This window comes from Panthera pardus, unplaced genomic scaffold (assembly GCF_024362965.1).
Source record: "Panthera pardus isolate Hobbes unplaced genomic scaffold, ASM2436296v1 HiC_scaffold_22, whole genome shotgun sequence".
NCBI lineage: Eukaryota > Metazoa > Chordata > Mammalia > Carnivora > Felidae > Panthera > Panthera pardus.
In genome coordinates, this window is record NW_026526788.1 from 81675067 (window position 1) to 81697997 (window position 22931).

The 22931-nt window shown below is 49.2% G+C and overlaps 2 protein-coding genes across 7 annotated transcripts in view; one reads left to right on the forward strand and one right to left on the reverse strand.

Moving 5' to 3' along the window:
- The window catches only part of DOCK1 (dedicator of cytokinesis 1), a 522147-nt gene that overhangs the window by 202483 nt on the left and 296733 nt on the right, over nt 1-22931 (forward strand). For all 3 annotated transcript variants that reach the window (XM_053910043.1, XM_053910041.1, XM_053910042.1), the window contains exons 26-27: nt 5088-5215; nt 7301-7396. In XM_053910043.1, coding sequence (XP_053766018.1) covers nt 5088-5215; nt 7301-7396 — 224 coding nt within the window. The remainder of the gene's footprint in view (nt 1-5087; nt 5216-7300; nt 7397-22931) is intronic.
- The window catches only part of INSYN2A (inhibitory synaptic factor 2A), a 56955-nt gene continuing 50685 nt past the window's right edge, over nt 16662-22931 (reverse strand). For all 4 annotated transcript variants that reach the window (XM_019424620.2, XM_019424616.2, XM_053910044.1 and 1 more), the window contains one exon: nt 16662-17266. In XM_019424620.2, coding sequence (XP_019280165.2) covers nt 17083-17266 — 184 coding nt within the window. In that variant the 3' untranslated portion in view covers nt 16662-17082. The remainder of the gene's footprint in view (nt 17267-22931) is intronic.

Sequence of the window (22931 nt, forward strand, 5' to 3'; positions counted from 1 at the left end):
GTGTGCCTATAGTTGCACGTGGCCCCCACCGGCTCTCGCACATGCGCTCACACACACACATGTGTGTCTGCACACTCCTGTCCTCACAGCCTTGGACGCTGTCCAGTGAAACTGGGTCACCAGAAAGTGGGGAGAGATCTTGTTACGATGACGTCTTCCGAGGACAGGACAGGGCGGCTCGCACCGCAGGTCCCTCGTCACCCCTGAACGGGAGCCGGGCGCTGTGGTTTACAGATAAAGAACCAAGGATAGTGTGACAGCTGGCCTCCAAGGAGGAGCACGCACACTCAGGTCCTAGTTTATGTGTATGCGTGTGGCGGGGGGGCTCCCCTTGGTGAGAACAGGACCCCTTCTCACGGAGATTGCATTCCGGTACGGACAAAAGATGGCTGACCCAGGTGTCACAGCGGTCCACACGCCGGGCACCCGTGCCCGGGTCTGTCAGTGAGTCCTGCCGGGGCCTACAGATCACAGGTCACAACGGGACGTGCCGATTGGTTTGCCTCCAGCTTTGGTCCCCCGGCCTCTGAAGGTCTCTCCGGCATGGTCCTTCCTGGGGGCCTGGGATGTGTTTCTGGAGGATGCTGCTGTCCTGTGACCCTATGTCCTTGGAGGCCTGCATGAGATGTCTGCTGAGGTCATTGTGGCCTCTGAGGACAGCCCAGGTGCCCAGGCACCCGTCTCCAGAGCTCCGTCCTGGGGCTGGAGTGTCGGAAGCCTTCCTGAGGTCCTTCTGCGAGCATTGGCTCCTTTCATTCTCCCCGCTCCCCTGTGTCCCCTTTCTCCTTAGCTCCCATGGGTGCGGCGGGTGACGAAGGACTGACGAGCTGCGGAAACATCCAGCTTGCGGTTATGGGTCCATCAGAAGGATTCTAACAAAGGGGGTTTTATGTTCTCAGGGGGCTAAGAGAGTGAAATGTCTTCCGACGTGACAAAATGGCAGTGGCGTTTCCAAAAGTTTGGTGGTTTCTCATCAAGAGGGGTTGGATGACAAAGGAATGCAGCTGACACGCAGACCCCAGGTTTGGGTCGCAGGTGGGCGTGCCCGGCACCAGGGAGCTGAAGATGGTGACAGCATCTCCTGTCGAAGATGAACAGGGCTGCCGTCACTTCTTCACCCCGGAGTAATTCTGACAAATGACACTCACACACTCAATTACCTCTGCGAACAGTGGAGTCAACAACTGTCTGTCCAGCATGACAGATAAATGGGGTAGGAAGAGATGGAACTCGGCCAGGGCATCCGGGTACCGGAGCCTGGCGGGCCATTTCGGCCATCTCTGGGGCCAGAGCTGTGTTCCTCTGATTTTCTAAGACTGTTCGCAGACACACTCCTCCTCCCAACCTGGGCCGGTCTTCTCCCTCTGTTGGGTTCCTCCTCAGCTTGTTTGGTTTAGCCGAAAGTCATTTGTTTTCCTTAATCATCTTGTCAGAGTCCGGGGATTCCTGGCCGCAGCTTCTCCCTCAGATGTCTTGGAGATCTCCGAGATGGTGGCAGCGATAGAGATGCCCCGATGGACAGGGGCGACCAAGGGCTTGGCCCCCTGGTGAGGGCGGTTAAGCTGGGTGATGGGTTTCGGGCTGAAGGGAACGAAGACCATCATCCTGGTGACGTCTTGCCAGGGGCTGTGAAGATGGCCGCCAACAGGGCTGGGCCTGGGCGGGTTTGCCAGGAGACCTTCCAGTCTGTTGGGTGCTAGGAGGTCGCCGTGTAGTCTTTACCCTGGATGTGGTGTTGTGATTGAGGTCAGCACGTCAAGGGCTACCGAAGGTGGTTGTCATTTGTGAGCACTGAGGTTCTGTAGGAAAGACCCTGGGCTTTGGAGTGCTTGCGGGATGCGTGTGTTCAGTGGGTCAGCATTTGGGGCCGATGCATCTTCAGTCTGGGTTCACTGCCACGGGTAGTTTTCTTGTCGCATCTCCCTTGCACTGGCTTGGTCCTTGGGCAGCTCTTGGACACCCGTGCAGGCTTCTGCACTGACAGCAGGTCTCGGCTCTTTGGAGCACTTCCCCTGTGAGTTTACGGGGCTGTGGTATTTGGGAGATGGTCTCCTTGGTGACTTCATCTGCTGACATCACAGGGAAGGTTGGCTGAGAAGGGGAGGGCCCCAACATCCGCGAACACAGACGTGGAAGGACTGTCATGGTCCCCACAGGATAGCGCCTTCTTCACCTGCCATGTGTCTCCCTGCCTGACCTCTGGTGAGTCCTGTCATTATAGCCAGTAAGGTGAGCCCGGCTGCTGCCCAGAAGATGCACAGCACGTTAGCACCTCATACATTAAGTATTGATTACTCTTATTGTGAAGTCGACAAGTGAAATCATATAATCACTGGGCAAAACACTTTCTGGAAAAATGGAGTAGCTGTTAGTCCTTTTCAAGGGGATAAATCGTAACGGGATTTGCAAAAGCCTGAGCCTGAGCTTCGTACGTGCGGTTCCCTGGAAGGAGGTGGAACAGCAGGGTTTGTGCTGTTTCTGTGTCCTTGATGCTTCCCGCCTGCACCCCACTCCCACCTGCACCCCTGGGCCTTCATGACCGTGTACTCCTGGGAGAGTCTTCTACGTGGGTCGCAGCATACTTACGGGAGCCATTTCAACGCTGCATGCTCCTTTTTTTCTTCTGTTAAAAGAGTCCAGGAAACATTAGTGCGAAACATGCTTTTATGCGTCATTAACGTAAGCCCACCATGTGAAATCCCGAGACAAGCTAAGTATATCTAATGTTTGGGAGCACTGCCGTCTGTTCTGTCGTGCTCTGCATTTTAAGGGGGACGGCGGTGGCTCGGCTGGTTTCACAAGCAGAACTGGGGTGGTGGAAACACGTCGCTCCTGTTGGGAGGGCAGGACGGTACTGGAGTTAACTGGGCTCTCCCACCTGGAGGGGACGGTCAGTAATTACATTTCACCCTCAGGCTCCTTCATGTTCGTGTCCTTACTGTTCTTTAATTTTCTGAACATCCTTTTCTCTGCCCCCATCTGAAGCACCAAGGAAAATCCAGATGTGCTTTCGCCCCTACACCCCAGTGTCCCTCCATTACACAGCCGTGCCCCCGGGAGCCGTTTTCCATTTTTCATCCCCGCTCAGCCGTTCCAGGAAGCTGCCTCAGGGGGCTCTGTGTGCCCCGCACTGCCACGCCCCAAGCTTGTTCTGTTCCACCCGTTCTTGCCACCGTATTTGGCCACCTTGATCACTGTGCCCCCTTGTTTGGGTGACATCGCTTGTCTGCCTCCTCCCACATCCTGGCTCTCTCCACCTTTGTGTCCTGCGCATCTTCTGTTCTAACACCTACATCCTGACGTTGGTCAGTTTTCTGCTCCTTTTGCATATTCCCTTTGATGGTCTCAGTGGCTTTCATTACTGCCGAGAGGCTGGCGATCCTTTCGTCTGTGTTTCTAAACCAGAAATAGTGTCTAGAACCCTCTCTCCATTTGCCTAGTAGATGGGGCCACTTGGGTGTCCCAACAGGCAACTCAGACTCCACTCGTCCAAAACTGAACCCTTGTCTTTTTCTCCCTCCTTTTAAAAATACCCTTCTTTTCTCCCATTCCTCTCTTTGGATGGCATCACGTGGCTCCTTGGATGGCACATCATTACCAGGACTTGGGGCGTTGTGTTTGACTCTCCTTTATCTGCCACCGTCCATCACCGAGCACCGGGTCCAGCCTGCCTCCAGTTTTCTCTTCCTCAAGGCCTCTTTCAAACTCACCACTGCAGCCGGAGGTCAGGCCTTTACTGTTTCTTGCCTGGTCGATTGCAGTGGCTAAATGACGGTTTCTCTCCCTCCTGTCTCCACTGCCCTACCCGTGCGCCATGCCAGAGGGACTCTCGCCTTTTGCTCTGATCACATCTCTCCCCGCCCCCATCAGCATGTTGGTTTTCCCAACTTTCCTGACCTTACCCATCATGTGCATGCTGGTATCCAGCTGCCTGTCTGGCCTTTTAGCCCTTTCCTCCTCTCCCCACCCTCCACCTGTGCATGTGTCTCTTGAATGTGTCATATGTTCCTGCCTGCCTGACTCTGTGTCCAGGTTTCTCATTCCTTGATTGCCTGCCCCATGTGGGAAATTGCCATTCCTCTTGCCAGCAGGTGAAGGTCCTGCCTCCTAAAAGGAGGCCTCCCTGACTCTCATCTCCAAGCCAGTGCCTACTCCCTCACTTCTCTCTCTTTCACTTGCCTGTGCATTGTCTGGGAGGCCAGAGAGAGGCTATGGCTCATCTCCTGGATCTATCGTAAGTCTTAAGAGCGAGCACCTTGCCCTAAGCATCTAACCAGGCCTAAGCCTTCGTCCTTATCCTCGTGGAAGGAAGTACCCCGTACCCCAAACCTGTGAGTAGCTAGAGCCATCGTGTCCTTGTTAAGAGATGAGGAAGCCGAGTCTCAGGGGTATCAGGAGCTGCCCAAGATGTCCCTGCCAGGAAGGGAGGAGAACTTTAACTCAGACAGCCTCTCTCCAGAGCCTGAGCCCTCAGCACCCCCGCAGACTGTCCCGGTGCAGGTGTGAGCCCAGCAGAAGGTTGCCCAGAATGAGCAAAGATCAAGCGGGGAGTTTAGTAAGTTTATGACCTGGCCTAGCTCAGAAACGTTTATGAGGCATAAGGGAGTAGAAGGAAACCACGCTTTGGTCCTCCCAGGAAAAAATAAGAATAGTTGCAATTCAAAAAATATTTGTTGTGAGGAGTATTTCTTTTAAAGTTGTGAATCAATGAACTTATACTTCAGCACAGAAAACCAGTCAAAACCCCCAGCATGTGTGTCGGTGTTTAGATCTGTGTGCACACCATGGGATGTACGTGAAAATGTGCTTATCTATGTTTGTGGGTTATTTATTGTGCATTTACAAGGAGATACACCCATAGATGTGTGCGCGTGTTTGTGTGTAAATTATTTCCATAGCGGTAGACACGATTTGTCCCCGCCCCGCATCCCGCCCTCTGACCGGCTCCAGATGTCAGTTTCACACACGCGAGAAAGTAAATGTAACATGCTGGAAACAATGTAACATGCTACGAAAACAAGCTTCTAGCAAATAGAGTTGCGTCTTGGTGGGTCCCCTGCTGACTGGCAGCCCCGTGTCCCCTGCAGACTGCAGAGAGATCCTGCTTCCCATGATGACGGATCAGCTCAAGTACCATCTGGAGAGACAAGAAGACCTGGAGGCCTGCTGCCACTTGCTCAGCAACATTTTGGAGGTTCTGTACAGGAAGGATGTGGTGAGTAATGGCCGCGGCGGGAAGCGAGCCCCCGCCTCACGGAAGGCGCATTTGATTCCTTTACTTTCCCGGGTTAGCCTGTTTCTCTCTGTTGAGTGGTGCCCTTCAGGGATTTTTCTTTATGCACGAAGTATGATAATAATGTAAAAACATCTTTTTTTTTTTTTTTATTCTAAGTTTACTTCCTGTCACTTCTCAGGCGAATGCCTCCCCAAGACTGATTTTTGATTTTGACCCTTAAGGTCAGAAAATGACTTTGATGTTAAAAACTGGACGGGGGGACCTGGGTGGCTCCGTGGGTTAAGTATTTGACTTCGGCTCAGGTCAACTCCAAGGTCCAACTCCAGGGTCAACTCCGTGGTTCCTGAGTTCAAGCTCTGTGCTGACAGCTCGGGGCCTGATGCCTGGTTCGGATTCTGTGTCTCCCTCTCTCTCTGCCCCTCCCCCGCTCGCACTCTCTTTCTCTCAAAATAAACATTAAAAAAGAAACTGGAAATGCGCAGATGGAGGCTATTATCTACATTCCTTTTTCTTAACTCTTATTTAAAAAAATTTTTTTTAACGTTTCTTTAGTTTTGAGAGAGAGAGAGACAGGGTGAGAGTAGGGAGAGGGCAGAGAGAGAGGGAGACACAGAATCGGAAGCAGGCTCCAGGCTCCGAGCTGTCAGCACAGAGCCCGACGCGGGGCTCGAACTCACGAACCGTGAGATCATGACCTGAGCCGATGTCAGACGCCCAACCGACTGAGCCACCCAGGCGCCCCAATTCTTATTTTAATAAAGTAATACATGCACATAGTGGGTTTTTTTTTAAGTCATTGGTGTTTCCTAGAGTTTTGAGAAGAACGGCCCCATGCCTCCTTCCCCAGATTCCACAACCCACCAGTCATTTCCTTCTGTGCCTTCTTAGCTAGTCTTTGTCTTTTTAAATGGTTTTTCTTTTTGTATTTGTAAATTGTTTGCTTAGTCTGTGGACCTTTTTTTGAAATCAGAAGTGGGTGCGAGCACACGTGCAAAAGGCTGACCCTGTGCCTTCCCATCGCCAACACACCCACCATACACAGCTGTGCACGGATGTGCACATGCACGGACTCGCCGACTCTCCAGTTGTGCCTGTACAGGTCCGGGTCCATCCATGTGCCTCCAGCAGGGGACAGATGGGCCAGGGTTTCAAGGTCAGCAGGGCTTAGTCTTTGCTCTCTCCCCCGTGACCTCTGGACACCTTCCCAGTCAGCACACACACACATACCCGTCCTGCCCACTTCCTTCCTGCAGGGATTCGTTCTCTCGGAGCCTGGTGAGTGCCTTTGAAGACAGAGATCAGATTGAATCACTTCATAGCAAGGGTGGCTATATCAGCTCTTGCAGGGGAGTTGCCTTTGGAAGCTTCTAGAAGCCTTAATCCAATCGCCAGCTTCTAGGCCCCCTTCCAGGGCCTGCCTTTGTCTTAAAGGGGAGAAGGTTGGGAGTGAAGTGTATGTATGGCCCAGCCTCAAAGGTGATTCCTGCCCTGGCCTTGTGTGTGAGCACCGCGAGAACGTATTTAAACAAGTTCCAAGTTCAGGCCAAGTTCATCCCATCACACACAAAATAAAAGAGCACGTTTTTCCCGATGGAAGAATCCATGGCACATTATGGATTTTAGATAATGTGCTAAAATAAATACATTGAATTCCAGGTGCTGGATGCCCAGGTTATTCGAACTTGACAGGCAGAGCAATCTATGGCTGCTATCTGCCTGCTTTCCACTTACAAATGGCCAAGGGTCTCTAGAAAACTAATTGGTGGGCTAATCAGGGATCATAAACATTATATTGTTTAAACAGATTTGCTTTTATTTTTAAGGTTTGCTTAAATTCAATTACTATGATTATATAACAAATTATCACTAATGGACTATAATTAATAAGATGCGTTGCGTTTTCTTTGTGGAGGCTTTTGCCTTTGACAAGGGCCATTCTTCATCTCGTTAAGGGTTATAATTGATTTACTCTTTACAGGGTAAATGGATACAGTGACAACTGCCGAGGCTTGCATGTTAATGATGGTCTTAGGTGTTGGTTTTCACTGCTGTGTCTTCCTCCAGGGGCCAACTCAGAGGCATGTCCAGATAATCATGGAGAAGCTTCTGCGGACAGTGAACCGAACTGTCATTTCCATGGGGCGGGATTCCGAGCTCATTGTAAGTGCTCCGTGGCGAATGCTTGGGCGCGTAATTGTGGCGGGGGGGCCCCTTCCCCAGGCGTGTCACTTATTCCCAACCCCGAAAATCCATCTGGCCCTTTCCCAGCTGCCTTTTGAGCGTAAGCTTATTTTACTACATTGTAGTGAACAGCAGAGAAGCATTTATTTACAGTCTGGTATATAATATATGCTGATTTTCCATGATTCTAGAAGCAGGTGTCAAAGTTGAAGGGTCAGCAAACTAACGTGTTAGAGACAGAAGCATCTGCTTCCAGTTACTCATTATTTACTTCTAGCAAAGGATGTGGAGTTTCTTCTTAAGTTCTTACTCTTCTGGCAGTTTCTTTCTACGTATTTACATTTAAGATGCCATTAATAAAATTTTATGACGGACCTTAAAAAGTAAATGAGGTGCTCCAACCCAGCCATTTTATTGTCTACCCTGATGTATCGTAGATGTCTCTCTTCTACAGGTGACTGAGGCATGCAATACTATCTATGATTTTTTTTTCAAGAAAGTTTTAACAATAATTTAGACAGGTTTTCATTTTTTCTTTCCCCCTCCGGAGCTTACCACCCTCCCTCACTACCATTATTCTTAAGTTTGGTTTCTTAGGCGAAAGATGCTCACACAGGTCCCATTTATTTTCCTTCATTTCTAGCACCTGTTACCATTTTACTAAGTTTGGTGGATGGCATTTCAAAAAAAATCCTAAGAACTTTTCGAATCCAGGAACACAACGTCCAGTTAGGGTTCTCGCTGGCAACCAGAGGAGATACGTTGTCCTTCCTTGTGTGACCATAGTTCTTTCTGCATATCCCGGGAGGGGAACAAGTTAACACATGCTCTTTGGGCAGCAAGGCCAGAATGCGCGGAGGGCCGGACCTGCTCTGGTCTGTGGCTCGCACCAACGAAGGCTGCCGTTTCGCGTCTGACATCACAGATGGGTAGCACCGAAGTGGGGCAATTGCTGTCTTAGTCTGTTTCCATCAGTAAAACAGCCTAGCTTGTGCTTCAGAGTTTCAGCACGTGTCATGATCAGATTTTCCTTTGCAAGGTATTGACTGATCACATGTACGAAGTCGGAAGGAAAATATTTCTTGTAAGTTGGCTTTATTTGCAGTGGACTTATCCATTACCCCGTAATAGTACGTGTGTCTCCCTTATCACGTTCTTTTCTGTACTCTTAATACCTTTGTGTAGGAGGGTGGAGACTGAGCCCCATGGAGTAGACGTGAGGTGACTCCAGGGCCCCCCCCCCACCCCCCACCGTGGGCTGGTGCTCCTGTCTTCTTGGCACCGTGCCATGGGTGTCCTTGGAACACTCTCATGTTGTGGGACTCTGAGGGGCCCTGAAGCCGGATGGGTCCTGTGTGGCCTGAAGTTGAATCAAGTTTGGTGCCATTTCCTAAGGTGACCCATATTGGAATGGGCTGGAGTACAGAGGTGGGGGTGATGTGATGGCAGCGTGGGGCTGCAGGGAGCGAGTGACGGGCAGTGGCGATGGGCAGAGGGGCGAGATGGCCGGTGTGGGGGCCGGTGAGCAGAGGACGTAGTTCTGTCTAGAGTTAGGGGCCTGACTCCAGCAGGGTGTTCATTTGGGTCATTGCCTGCTGGCAGGCAGTTAACCTGGGCTGACGAGGGCAAGGAGGGACTCCTACACGTTTGGACAGTACTTGGAATGTGGAGAGATTGTGAGGCGTGCTCAACCAACGGATCTAGCGAGGAGAGAACAGAGGCCGTGGCATGCGGCATCTTCTCCCAGACCACGTGGGCCCAATGCCTCTGGGGGAGTTCTTATCTCAGGCACGATGCTCATCGCGGTGGTTGTGATAGAGGCATGTTACGGAGCACTTACAGTAAAACCTTGGTTTGCGAGCATAATCTGTTCTGGGAACGCGCTTGTAATCCAAAGCACCCGTGTATCAAAGCAAATTTCAAGAACCGTCGGATCACTTGTGATCATGTGATGTTGGGTGCCATGTCCTACTCCTATTGCAAGACGTTGCACATTTATCAAGTTAAAATTTGCTAGGAATGTTTGCCCGTCTTGTGAAACACTCACAGAACAAGTTATCCGCAATCCAAAGCTTTACTGTATTTCTCTGCTGGCCACTGTGTAATTAGTGGGGAGATTCGCACTTACTTCTCCACCTCACTGCAGAAAAATGTCCTGCAAAGACACAAGGAGTGTTCTAGATCCTGTGGCTGGCGTGGCAGCTGTAATTTGGTGCCCTGGTTTGGTGCCACAGCTGGTCCTCCTAGTGTGTTCTGTAAGACTGGTACTCGTGGGGCTGACCCCAGTGGTGGCCAGAGGGCATCTCAGGGGACTACGAGTTTCTTCTAGGTCTTCGTCCAGGTTAGGGAGGCAGCTGCTCAGCAGAGGAAGCACCTCTCCACTTAGCATCTTTCAGTCATTTCTTTGGGCCAAATGCTAGGATCTCCTGGAGGTGGAAGGGAGGGTTGAGCCCTTTCCCCGAAGGGCGTGGAGGAACCTGTGTGTTCTGAGGAACCCTCGAGCGCTCCTTAGGAAGAGCCCCTGCGTGTTCTGAGAAGGGCTGACAGGGAGGACCTTGTGCCGTGTTACCCAGCTGGGGTCCTGTTCCTGCTGAGCACTCAGGAGGGGTTCAAGGCACTCTCTGGGAATGGGGGTGCAGAGCAAACCGCCCACATCCAGGCCCGTTCCCCACCGTCCCACTTTCTCCTACAGAAGTCTCTAGAAGCAGGAAGGGGACTTAGGTCCTAAGCTGACTCCTCCCAATTCCTACATCTTCAGTATCTATCAAAGGCATCCAGAGATCCCTTTTGTAAAACCAACTAGGCTGCGAGGGGAAAGACTCTCAAACGAAAAAATAGATTCTGAATAAGCTGTAATTACTTGGTGAGTGACAGCAGCATCGAGATGTTTTCGTGAAGGACACTGACCTTTTAAAATGAGTCGTTGAGAAGGATCTTTTTTGTACTGTTTATTTATTTTTGAGAGAGAGAGAGCGAGCGGGGAGGGACAGAGAGAGAGGAGGACAGAGGATCTCAAGCAGGCTCTGTGGTGACAGCAGAGAGCCCGACACGGGGCTCAAACTCACAAACTGTGAGATCGTGACCTGAACTGAAGTTGGATGCTCGACTGACTGAGCCCCTCCCAGGCACCCCTAGAAGGATCTTGAAGTCTTCCAGGAACCAGGAGCCCTTGTGCTGTCCACAGAGGGGGAAGACAGAGATGCTGCCCTGCTCGGAGAGCCCGACCTTGCTTTTCCAATTTGCTCCGATGTAGATTTATGCATTAACTTCTTAATGTCAGTGTTGTTGCTCTGTGAATTTAGATTAGAGGAAGATCGGGGGGGAAAAATGTCCCTGACGAGGGGGGCAGAAAACATCAGCAGTGGACCTTCCAGAGAAGGAGAGCAGACAGGGGTCTACAGATCTGTTGTGTGTCAGCTGTAACCTTCCACCGTAACAGACATTTCTGTCCTTATGCGCTTGCTACTTAGGTTTGCATAAATGGCATGGAAACCGTGCAACTAGGAATTAGCTTCAAGATTCTGAATAATCACTGGAAATGGATTTAAAAATTAATGAATAGTTATGCTTCACCTCATGGTTTATTCCACAGTATCGTCAACAGTAATACCGAGAACGTGGCCTCTGTTCGCGTCGGAGTGTTGTTAGTTGGGAATGCTGTTGCAGGCTGACCATTTTCCCGTCTGTTTATGTGCGGACTCGAGAAATGCAGAACTCCCTGCGTAATTGGATAAGCAGAGACGTGCAGTGTGAGCCTTTTCTTTTATCCGTGTCTGTGGTATTTGCTCAACACCGTACAGCTGATTGTGTATCATTTGTTTTAGTTCATTTTATACCTTTCGGCATTCGATGTGAAATGAACTGTTGGAACACATCTCACACATATGATAAAAATGTGCCCTGACCCTAAGCGTCATACTTTTTTAACAAATAAAATTGCATCTGGCGAGTATAGAATCGTAGATCTTACGGATGCCGGAAACAGGTCCTAACCCAGAAGGCTTGTAGTCACCATGCCACAGAAGGAAGATCCCATTTTATCGTTATTCCAACGTGGTCTGCCACCGTAGAATAATTTTTTTTAGTGTTTATTTATTTTTGAGAGCGCGAGAGAGCGTGCAGGCAGGGGAGGGACAGGGAGAGAGGGACAGAGGACCTGAAGTGGGCTCCGTGCTGACAGCAGAGAGCCCGATGTGGGGCTCGAACTCATGAACCTTGAGATCCTGAGCAGAAGTCAGACGTTCACCTGACTGCACCCCCCAGGTGCCCCTGATACTGTGGAATAATTGAGTGAAATGCTTAGTTTCATAGTGTCTGATTTCAGATTTGGGTTTTCTCTTCCTTTTTGGAAATTCCTGAGGCCCTTAGTGTTAGGTGGTGTTCTTAGTCATGGTATGTGGTTCGGAGCAGGTTCGGAGTCATGCTGGGTTCGGTGCTCTTGTCCCGTGGGCAGATGGCATGGCCAGCCTTCTGGGGGGTGACCTGCTACCCCCCCCCGTCCCCTCCCCCCATACGCGTGTGTCTCTGCTAGAAGCAGCACTTGTACGCAAAGCTGGGTTGAGACAAGATCAGTTGTGCCTTCTCCTGTGATGTTAGGTGCCTCTACCATGTGATAAGATTTACATTCTGTTAATGGGGCCTTTAAAAATGTAATTGAGTGAGAAGGACTTTTAAGGGTTTGTCTGCAGCCTGGATACCCACCAGAAGACCGGGAATCACTCATTCACTAAAATGCAAGTGTGCCTCTCCTCAGGAAGGATTCCCTTGGAAAATTCTCCATGTAGGCTTAGGAAAGGGAAAGAGGCCATCTCCATCGTCTGCTTGCTCCTTTGACCAGCACCTCCTGACTCACTACACTCAAGTGAGGACGTTCTGCTGTCTCCACGCTGAGCGCCAGCCTTGGGGGACGCCGATGGGGCGGGGGTGCGTTGCATCACGAGAGCGGCGTCGCTGGTGGGGGAGATGTTGGCAGTGAGAACCCAGCGCTTTCTCTGACCTGACATGCTTCTTTACTTGGAAAAGAGAAGAATGGAACTGGCCTGCCAGCCAAGAGAGCCCTTTGACCGAGACTCCTGACCAAATATTTGCACCGAGATGTGTTATGTGTCCATGCATGAACGTTCGTTTTTGCGATGTTTATTCTAACGGAGTTGTGTCGGTGTGCTTTTTGAAGAATTCTATTCTTCAAAAGAAAGTAATAACATTATAAAAGTTTCAAATGGAGAATGTCTGGCTCTTCTATACGAGTGTCGTAAAAAGGGTCTCTAATTGTATGTGTGCTGATCAATCTACTTGAAAGACCTGTGGCTTTTAGCAAAGGCACGGCCTAACGTGCTTGCTCATGTGAACCACGACGGCTTAATGTATATATTTGTTTTCCTTCGGAATCGGCACAGGAGTTCTTTCTGCCTTTCTCACATTTCTAGTGTGTTTTCCAGGTTGGTCACTGCCTGGATGTACTGGGGAGGAGACAAATGCCACACCACTGCCTGGATAAGATATGCTGTGCTCTCTTTTGCATACGTGTACTAAACCACGAAGGTGTCTTAAGTCAGTACGTACAGTTACAAGGCCGTACGCTGCTTTCGCAAGGCCTTCTCGCCTCCCGGAACGTATGCTGCACATTGTAGCATGACTATAGCGTTAGCATCAGTTAACCCCAGTTCACAAAACGGAACTCGATTTCTAAATCCTGTAGCTTCTCCGGGAAAGAAATTGGTCACACACCTATCTCATGCCAAATGTGCCGGTGACAGAGTTTTTCCCGATCAAAGAAGACATATTAGTATGGAAAGCAGCCTCTGTGATCTTCAGGTGATGCTGCACCTATGAAGCCTGCCTTGCTTAGTAATCAAGTCAAATTTTACCAGCTGATAAAAACGCTCCCTAAGAGTCCGTTCCCCCCGCGGTGGGCTTTATAAACACACTGCGCTGATACAGATGGCGTGGGATGGAGACATTCACGACCTGGTTCTCGTTGGTTCGTTCCTGCTCTCTTCTACGAAAGGCACAAAGCAGGCACCTGGTTTTGAGTGTGCGTGGTCTGAGTTGTGATGCAGGGTTGTGTACCTCAGTTCTGCCTCCGATCCTACCAGAGGGAGAATGGCTTTGCAGGGCACGCGCATGGTCGCTTCTGAGATTGGAGGCAGCCTGGCGCTGGTTTAGGAGCTCAGACAGCATTTACGCCCCACCTCAGGTCTCCACGGCAACGGACACCTCGGGAGCCCCAAGGAAGTGTGGGAAACTCCTGCCCGCATCCTCCATCCTTTGCAGAGGAAAAGGGTTTTCCCACACCTTGATTTCCTCTCCATTTACACTCTGCTGGGGCGGGGGGAGGGCTTGCGATCCAAAGAGCAGAGGCAGGGGCCCCGGGACCTCTCCCTGGAGGCCGGCCACACACCAGTCACTCTGGAAGTACCCATGAGGCAGAACATCCTTTGCTGTATGTGCTTGTTTGTAAGAGGGGACCTCTGGCAACCCCAGTTAAAGGGAGTGGTTTGAATGGTTGAAGAGTGCGACCCGGAGCGTCTCCCCAGGTGCTCCTGGCTGGCGCACCGTGTCTTCCTCCACACGCACGTGGGTCCCACCCATCCTTTCTTTTCGCTGGTGAGTGTGTGAGGGCAGCGGGGCCTCCGTCTCAGCCTGCAGGGGTCCTACCGTCCTTGCCGGTGGCCTCTGCCCTTATAGACAGCGGGAAAAGGGTGGGGACCTCTCCCTTGTGTCTCTGCCAGGGTGGCGAGGTGGAGATCTTTCACCCACCCCCAGAGAAGAGGAAAAGAAGGAGATGGCCGATCCCCTGGGACTAGGGAACTGCTTGGTGGCTGATTTGGAGAGAAGCTGTCTCCACGGGACCGTTGCAGGATTTGGCATGGAAAGACCGATGAGTTCACTGGTCTCTCTGAGGTGTTTGAAAAATTAGACACGAGTTAGTCAGATCCTACCGGGAGGTGCTTTGTGCCCTTAAAAAGTCTTCCTGTTCTCCTGGTGGCTGAAGCCCCCGCCAGAGTCCATGATCTGGAAAGCCCAGCCCGAGCTACACGTCAGCCCTGCCCCCTCCCAGCCAGGCCTGGGGAGCCTGCACTTGCCCGATGATTGTCTCCCTTCCTGAAGGCTAGAGGAAGTTTTTCGCAGCCCCGGCATCCTTCCCGTATTGTTATTTTCATGGGTTACTTCTATTTTCCCAAATTACTGAGACCATGAAATAAGTTCAATATCCACACAAAACATTACCTTTGATTTTTTTTTATTTAAAAATTAATAAAGAACTTAGTGACAAGTATAATAATTTAATCTCTATACGTAATGCCGTGTGTACATCTACATATGAGGGAACACTGTACTTTTTACCTTGGTTTTGTATCAAAGTTTTTACTTAACTCTTTCTAAGAGAAGAATCGGCATCTGGTAGTGACACATTGCAATTAAACTATGAAATGACTTTGAAAATATTTCTTTCTCTTCTGAAGATAGTTTTATTTTTCAATAGGGTTTATCTTCAATTTCCTTCTTGACTCTGAACATTTTAATTTTTTTTTTTTTTTCTTTTTTGGTCTAGACTGCTTTCAAACAGTGATGTCATTCTGTTTACTAGGATGCCCTCTTGTTGAGATGGATTTATAACACTCGTCAGAAAGCCACTAACACCCTTATTTCAGTTCCCCGAGATAGTCGGGATTCGTAAAACACAAGGGGGTATAACTTGTTGCAAACATTTTTATAACTTTAGTTAAAAACAGTATAAAATACATGAAACACATTTTTTTTTTTTTTTTAATTTTTGTCTACATGAAACAATTATGCTTCCTTCATGGTACGGGATCAATGTGCCTATCCATTTCCTTGCACAAAAATATTTCTCAATTCTGTTTACTGGTATTCAAGGATTTCCACCCTCACGTAATGTTTCCACGAGAGATGCGTGTTTTTTTTTTAAAGGCTACCTCCGCAGTATAGTGTGAGCGTTCCCGAAGAATGCTTACGTGACACACGCTTCATTGTTATCCGGTCCAGGTCTGATTGCTGATCACTAGGTCCCTGTAGAATCGAAACACTTAAACTAAAATAAATTTGCTGTTGAATCAGGAGGAAAATGCACAGCAAGAAATAGCTCCCGTGAGAAATGCAGGTAGAGATCCTCTTACCAAGGGTCGCCACTTTGTTTTTGGCATCTAATCAATGAGGTGTGCATGCCAGCGTTAGATCGGATGGGAAACTTCTGGCCAGAAACTTGAAGACTAGGTTTTCTTGTACGTTCACACAACTATTCCAAAGTTCCGTTGTACAAAAAAAGGCAAAATAAGATCCCTACTTCCTCTTGTGAAAAGCAGAAAATTGATAGACCAGTCATTCCTAGACTAGGGGCTTTTGATTTCTATAAAAAAGATCCTTGCAAAGGTGCAAAATAATGAGTGAAAAAATAAAGGAACTAAGATTTATATTGCAATGTGTAATCAAAAGAGGACTCTCAGTGTCACTGTTTATTTAAAAAATACCTAAAAACATTTGATTCACAGCTTTCCCCTAGGTATGTCATTTAGTACAACTGACTCATAGGTTCGATGCAGGTGACGCTAAGTTTGTCGGTTGGCAGCAGCTAAACTGAACACGCGGTTTCTCTTTGAGATGGTCAGGTCTTCCACACTTGTTTCAGAGCATGACGGATTGTATCAAACGTCTGGCTGCGCTTCTGGTGACGAACGGTGTCTCAGAGATTGATCCACAGAAACGCTTTCCGGTGGCAGAGAACACCCGTGATTTATTGGTGACCGTACTATCCACCGTGTATCTCTATGTGTGTTTTCAGATTCTTGCCAGAATTTATCATTTGGCCTTTGGGTACCCAAAGATTAAAAATGAGATCTAAGAAAGCTTAGTGTCCCATAGCTCTGACCCTGTCAACTGCAGTGATTAAAGGCATGTCCTGACTTTGGGGGACTCCTGGCTGCTGGCCGTTTGGAAAATGAGCAGTAAACGTGTCGCAGGTCTGGAGATGAACAGAATGCTAAGTTTGAGGTGTCATCGTGACACTGAGATGTGGTCACTTGGCTTAGCGCTACAGCACATGAAGGCAAATATACATATAGTCACATTTGAGAGATTATTTATGGTCTCCGACCACTTGAAAAAATTGTGCTTTCTCCGGAATTTGATGTGCTGAAAATTGCACTCGCCCCCTGCTTATTTGCAAAACTAAACATAAAAATGAAGTCCTTTGCAAACATAAGGCTTGCTTTTTCTTCTCATTATCAAAAAAAAAAAAAAAAAAAGAAAGAAAGAAAAAAAGAAAGAAAGGCTTGAAAATAATTATGAGTTTTAGCTGTGTACAGAGTGGTAGCCCATCGTCTCGCAGGCTGATGACGTAATACTTGCCGATCTGGGGCGGGGGCACAGAATTTTTTTACCTATCCCCTTTGACTACATAAACTTCATTTCAGAGTTTACCTCCCACATCCACGAATTGCAGACAACAGCTGGCAAGGTGTGACGTGTACAACCTTGCTTCTGTTAATTATCTGTTCGTACAAAAGGCCTTTTTGGTAAGCAGGGTGGGAAGTGGGAAGCGCTGAGCCGGCCAAGGCTCGCTCCATCCTATTCGTTTTGGAAAAGGATTTACTTAACTCCAGTGGGTTTTCAAGACGGCCTTTAGACTCCAAACACCATGAGTTTTAAAGAAACCAGAGTTTCCATCTTCCATGCTTTTTAGATTCGGGTTTGGATTTTTGCTTGGGAGTTGCGGAGTAGGGCTCCTGAGAGTAAGGCGAAGGTACAACCTGAGTTTCCTCAAAAGGATGGAGTTTCCTCAGAACTGGCTGGAGCTTGTCTTCTTGCTGCTTAAAGTCCAGCTCCACACTGGGAAGAAGAGAGAGGGGAGAATTTAGTGCGTGATCTTCCCTATACAAAGATCCCCCTTAGTGGCAGCAAAATGCGGTGCCGTCCTACGAGGGTAACGATCATTGGGATTATGTTTATTATGTGATTTTCCGGCTCGGTAGTGAGCAGTCGGCTGTGATCTATTGTAGCTCTGTGTCACTGAACTATCTCAGGTTCATTTTCCTTGAAAATCACTTACGTGCTTTCGATGCGAGTCTTTGAAGTTTTATTAAGGTACTCCATTGGTGTCAGAGTAGATAATGTGTTGGTGGAAATGAAAAAGATGACATCTGAATAACCCTTTTGCTTGTCTGGAGACTGCACACACATGCTTCACGGGATAGATGGACGAACAAAAGTATGAGTGTTCGGGGGCCATCCTAGCACATACAGAACAGGGGCGTGAAGGCCCTTTGCCTGCATACCTTTTCTATAAGATTAGAGAAATCCATGGATCTCACCTCAAACAACTGTGGCATGAAATGACCTTGGCTTATGTTCTTTGCAAAACCTCATCATCTACCAGACTCGTGAGAGCCACAATACCCAACCTCGGGGAAAACTGTGTTTGTGGGGTCAGTGCCATTGAATGTTACACAGTTGTGATCAAAGACAGTTTTCAGGCAAGAACATGGTGTTCGGTGACGATGACCCCAAATCGTAATTACATTGCTGAAGCCAGGGTGTGTGGACATGTAGCCATGTGGAGGGACCTTGGGCAGTGGTGATGATGTTTGCGTTAGAATGACAGGACTGAAGGTGATTTTTTCTTACGAAATTTCTCCACAGCCTGCCTGGAGTCCTAGCTTCTCTTCATGGCTTTGGAAAACCCATTGTTGATCTCCCCACTAGTTTCTAGGTTATCCCCTTGGCCTTTGGGATAGGATGCCCTGGTCCACACTTTTCTGTGATGGTCCCAGTAGCGATGAGCCTCGTCTCCCTTCTCTCCATCCCTGTACCCTGATTATTTGCATGTGGGCGCCGGCTTCTAGAGAATTATGCTCTGTGCTCCTTCATGTCTGGTCTGGATGCTGACTAAATGTCAGTAGATTTCAGTAAAGGCTCCGTGGTGATGATAATACGTGAGCTCATAACATTGTATATCCAGTGGAGCCGTAAACCATTTACAAACATGAAATCCTATTGACTTAGAGAGGCATTAATCCTAGCCAAATTTTGACATTTTGGAAAGACAAAACAGCAAAGCTGTATTATCTGGAGTTTTAAAAACAAGTTCAAGACCCATCTAATGGACCATTTTATGTTTTAAATCCACTGCTCCATTTTTCTTAGCATCAAAGACTATACTAGTACTACTGGAAAAATTAAAAATATTGTCAGAGAAGTTTATGGCTAGTTAATAACCCCTGCGCCCAACGCAAGAGTTCTTCGCCCCCCTCATTTCAAAGGGCCTTTTTGAGTTATGGTGCTGTTTATGGGAAGGAGGAGGGAAGCTCGTGAACTCGTGCCTTGCTAATCTAGAACATGGGATAATGGAGGCACAGTCCCTCTTAAGGGCAGTTGTGGGAAGTGCAAATCTGCAGTTATGTGGCATGGTGGGAAGAACAGGCCCAGCATCCTGCCTTTTCCTCTTGTTGCTGCGGGGGCTGTGCTGGCTTCGACAGGTGCCTGCTTCTCTATCTCCAGGTTCAGTGTCCTTTCCTTCAAGGAGTACAATAATTACTGCCCTGACAATTTCACTGCCTTCTGATAAGGATTTCCCCCCGCGCCCCCCAAAGAAAAGTCAGTGAAAAAGTTTCCTAAACTCTAAGATGCAATTCAGATATTAGTTAATCCTTATTCTCTGTTGATCACTAATTTCATAATGGGAACAGGAGCGAGCAGTGATAAAGATAGATATTAAAGAATTCTTTGGCTTGGACCTTTAACAAGGAAAACAAGGACCTTGTAATTGAGTTTGTGAGATGCTGTGGTATCCAGCGTGGTGTGTTAGGTACAAAAGGGTAATTTTATCAGGCGCTTGGTTCGTATTGAAAGCATGCCTTCCAGATCATAACCACTTCAACAGTCCCAGATAGGTTTTGAGTTATTAGATGGTCAGGCGGGTGCCAGCATTTCCTAGGCCGACAGTACAGTTCTGGGTACCTCTAATTATTGAATTCCCATTAAGCAGCTACATTGGGAATCCTGTTATTAACCAATTTATCACACCGCGGAACCATGTAATCACAGAGTAATCTAATCTGAGTTCTTGTTAACAAAATGACTCGACTCTATCTGTCGAGTTGATTCCTGTTTGCCCTCCCCCATTACTGAGAAGCTGCCCTCAGGAGCAGGAGCTAGAGCCGGCTTCTTTATGGAGGGAGGGTGTATGGCCACGCATGCCCCCTGGGAAAGCCTGCCATGAGATCGGCAGTGACCTTGAGCCGTGCCCCCCCCCCGTCACTCACACATGGCAGTGCGTCTGCCTGTGGAACGGTGTGTCCTGGCTATCAGACACATGATGTGTAGTACCGTGTGCCCTGTTGTCCCCTGGGGGCCTTTTGTCATTGTGGAAGGAACACACCAAGTCACCGGGTTGATCTGAGGCAGACAACTGACTGGAGAGGGCAGTGTCTGAAGGTTAGTAGTCTGGCCAACTGTGGCTGACATACAGCAGAGGTCCCTTCAGTCTTAGCCAAATGGCCAGAGGGAAGCAGCACCTGCTGTCCTGTCTGGAGCACAGGACTTGGACAGAAGCCACCAGTGGACACCGGGCCCTCGGACTCTGCGCACAGACCCCAACCCTGCGAGTTATTCAGTTGTCCTGTGCCTGCAGGAGAGGCAGTGCCCTGAGTGACACTGGATGTGGGGATGGGGCCCTGTGGCTGCCTGGCAGACCCCGTGATGCGGGTGTGGTCACCACTGCTGAAGACATTGCTATTGTCTTCATGGCTCTTACTTTCTCCCCGCCTGGCCCTGGCATAGCTGGCCACTCCTCGTCCCCCTTCTCTAGCCGCCTCCGACAGGTCCCTCCCACCACTCCTTTCTTTTCTCCTTCTCTGCCCTCACCACGAATACTTACTTATTTGTTTCCTGATTATTTTGCCTTTGGCCCCCAAATACAGGTGCAGGGACTGGGGGAATGTTGTCCCATCCCCTGTTCCCAGCACCCACAGTAGAGCCTGGATCATGGCAGTTGACTACATAATACTTACTGAATTGACAAGTGAACGCAGAGCCTTAAAAGACAAAGTCACCTCCTCTTTAGTCCTAGCTGCCCTGGGCTCTTCTGGTTGAGTCACGTGGCCCATGCCCCCTGCCCCCCCTCTCCTCCCACCCTGAGCCCACTCCTTGCCACAGACCAACAGGGCTTCTCCTGGGGGTCCCGCCGTGGAGCCCACTCCAAGTGGAATCTGCCTGTCTCCGTTCTGTCAGAACGTAATCAAAGAAGATAAGGAAACATCTTCTGCAACACACACAAGGATCCTTTTGGAGCTGGGCCCCACACTTTCAGACCCTACTTCTCTTTTTCTGGAAGAGTCTGTCTGAAGATCTTGGAAAGGATGGACGGGGTCCCTAGGCGCTCGTGAGTGGTCAGCTGTTCCCGTGCTCTGCTCAGGGGAGCTCAGGAGTAGTGTTTCATTCTTCCTGTGGGCTGGAGGAAGGCCTGGGCCATAGGTGGAGGTCTGGGTGGTGTTTTCCACCTTGTTGAGGGTGACTGGCCTGCACTGTCCAGTTTAGTCCTGCTTCCCTGGAGTGGTTCCAGCTCGGAGACATAACCCTGGTGGAACGAGTAGATGGAGACGTCTGTATTCCAAGTTTGGGCTGTAGACCTCGTAGTCCAGGTCCGTGGACTCTACTGGGGGTTTCCACCGCTCTCTGCACCCGCCGGGGTCTGTGTGCCCGTCAGCACACATGAAGCAGGAGGCTGCTGGAACTGCCACCCGTCTCCTGCAGGCAGGATCTGGTGTTCGTGATGCACTGTCATGGGGAGATGTAGGTCATGCGGAATCCTGTCTGTCAGGAGGATGAGCAGTCTGGAAAAAGTCCTGATTCTTGAGCTCCAAAGCATGAATGTGAAGGGGCTGTGGCCAGGCCAGCCGTACCTGTGCTAGGTGTTCTCGCCTTTCATGCTTGAGCAAAACCCAGACTGCAGATTGTGCTGGGTGAGGCAGAGTGCCCCGAAGTCCTGGGGCTGTGTCCAAGACGTAAGTCCCCAGGAGCTGCTGTTATTTAACTTGGCACTTCTCCATTCCCTGCCTGCTTCCCCTTCTCCCGCCAATCGAACCATTTCACCAAAGGCTTTGTGTTGAGAACTCCACATGAACAGAATCACGCAACAGCACAGGCATTCTTGAAGCCACGTGCCCTACTCCACGTGACCCACTGTGATAAATGATTAAAGCAACGGGCTGTCGAGTCAACTTCTTTGGTTAATCTTTTAAAAGTGCAAGTTTTGGGGGCACCTGGGTGGCTCAGTCAGGTTAAGCATCTGACGTCGGCTCAGGTCACGATCTCATGGTTTGTGAGTTTGAGCCCCGTGTCAGGCTCTGTGCTGACACGTGTCAGGCTCTCCAGCTCAGAGCCTGGAGCCTACTTCAGATTCTGTGTCTCCCTTTCTCTCTGCCCTCCTCTGGTCATGCTCTGTCTCTTGCTCTCTCTCTCTCAAAATAAATAAACATTAAAAAAATTTTTTTTAAAAATGAAAAATTTAACTATAGGGGCTTTTCTTAAAAATTATTATTCTGTACATTTCCAAAGAAACAAAAGTGTATCCTAAATCTTAGGCTGCTCCGTCAGCTGGCACCCAAGCTTTGTTTTCTTCCTGGAGACTCTGTTAAGCTTTGTAGTAACACCTCTCCCCCCACTCCCTGTGCAGAGGAGTATGGTTGTAGCTTCTCCAGTCGGTGCTCTGCTTGTCTGATGCTCCTATAAATACTTGGACCTCGCCATGGTTTCTTTAGCACGCTGTCGCCAACTCCTCAAGTTAATTTAAGGGGAACGTAGTTAAAACATCCCTTTCTTCAGTTCTCTGTGTGGAGCAGTTAGGAGTTGAAAGCAAGTGAGTTTGGCTCCCAAGCATTTGTGTTTTCTGGAGTGGAGGAAAACCTGAAATCCAGGATTTCTCCAGCCTCAGCAACGTCGGCAGGCTCCGTAGACTGCAGAGAAGAAGCGTCTGTTTTTAATTCTCCCTGAATGAGATCGCAGAGTCCCCTTCGCTATCTGTGGCTCTGCCTGACTTGCGCTCCGCCACTGTGGGTAAATCATCTCCCCTTGGGGGACCTGAGCTTGCTGGGCTGCGAAAATGGTGGTGGACATGCGCTCTTCCACCACGTGGACATTCCATGGCACAACCTCAAATGCAGAGAAACACAGTCATCAGGGTATGTGCTGGCTCTTGCTGTGTAGATCTGGATGGGACAGATCACGTTCCCCAAAGTGCAATGCTTTATGTATATAGCTAGAATCTGTAAGCTCCCTATCAGCACCATGGACAACGCCGGTGTTGTTCAGAGGGAGCCCAAGGTTAGGCTCTGAGTTTTTAGACTGGCTGTGTCCCTTGCCAGCTGGGAGAATTTAGGAAATCTCTTCCTCCTGGGCCTTGGTTTCCATACACGACCCTGGCCACACCTCCAGGTAGTTGAAGAACCCGGACCCAAAATAGCCATCATACTCTCCCAAGTGCATTGCCACTTGAATA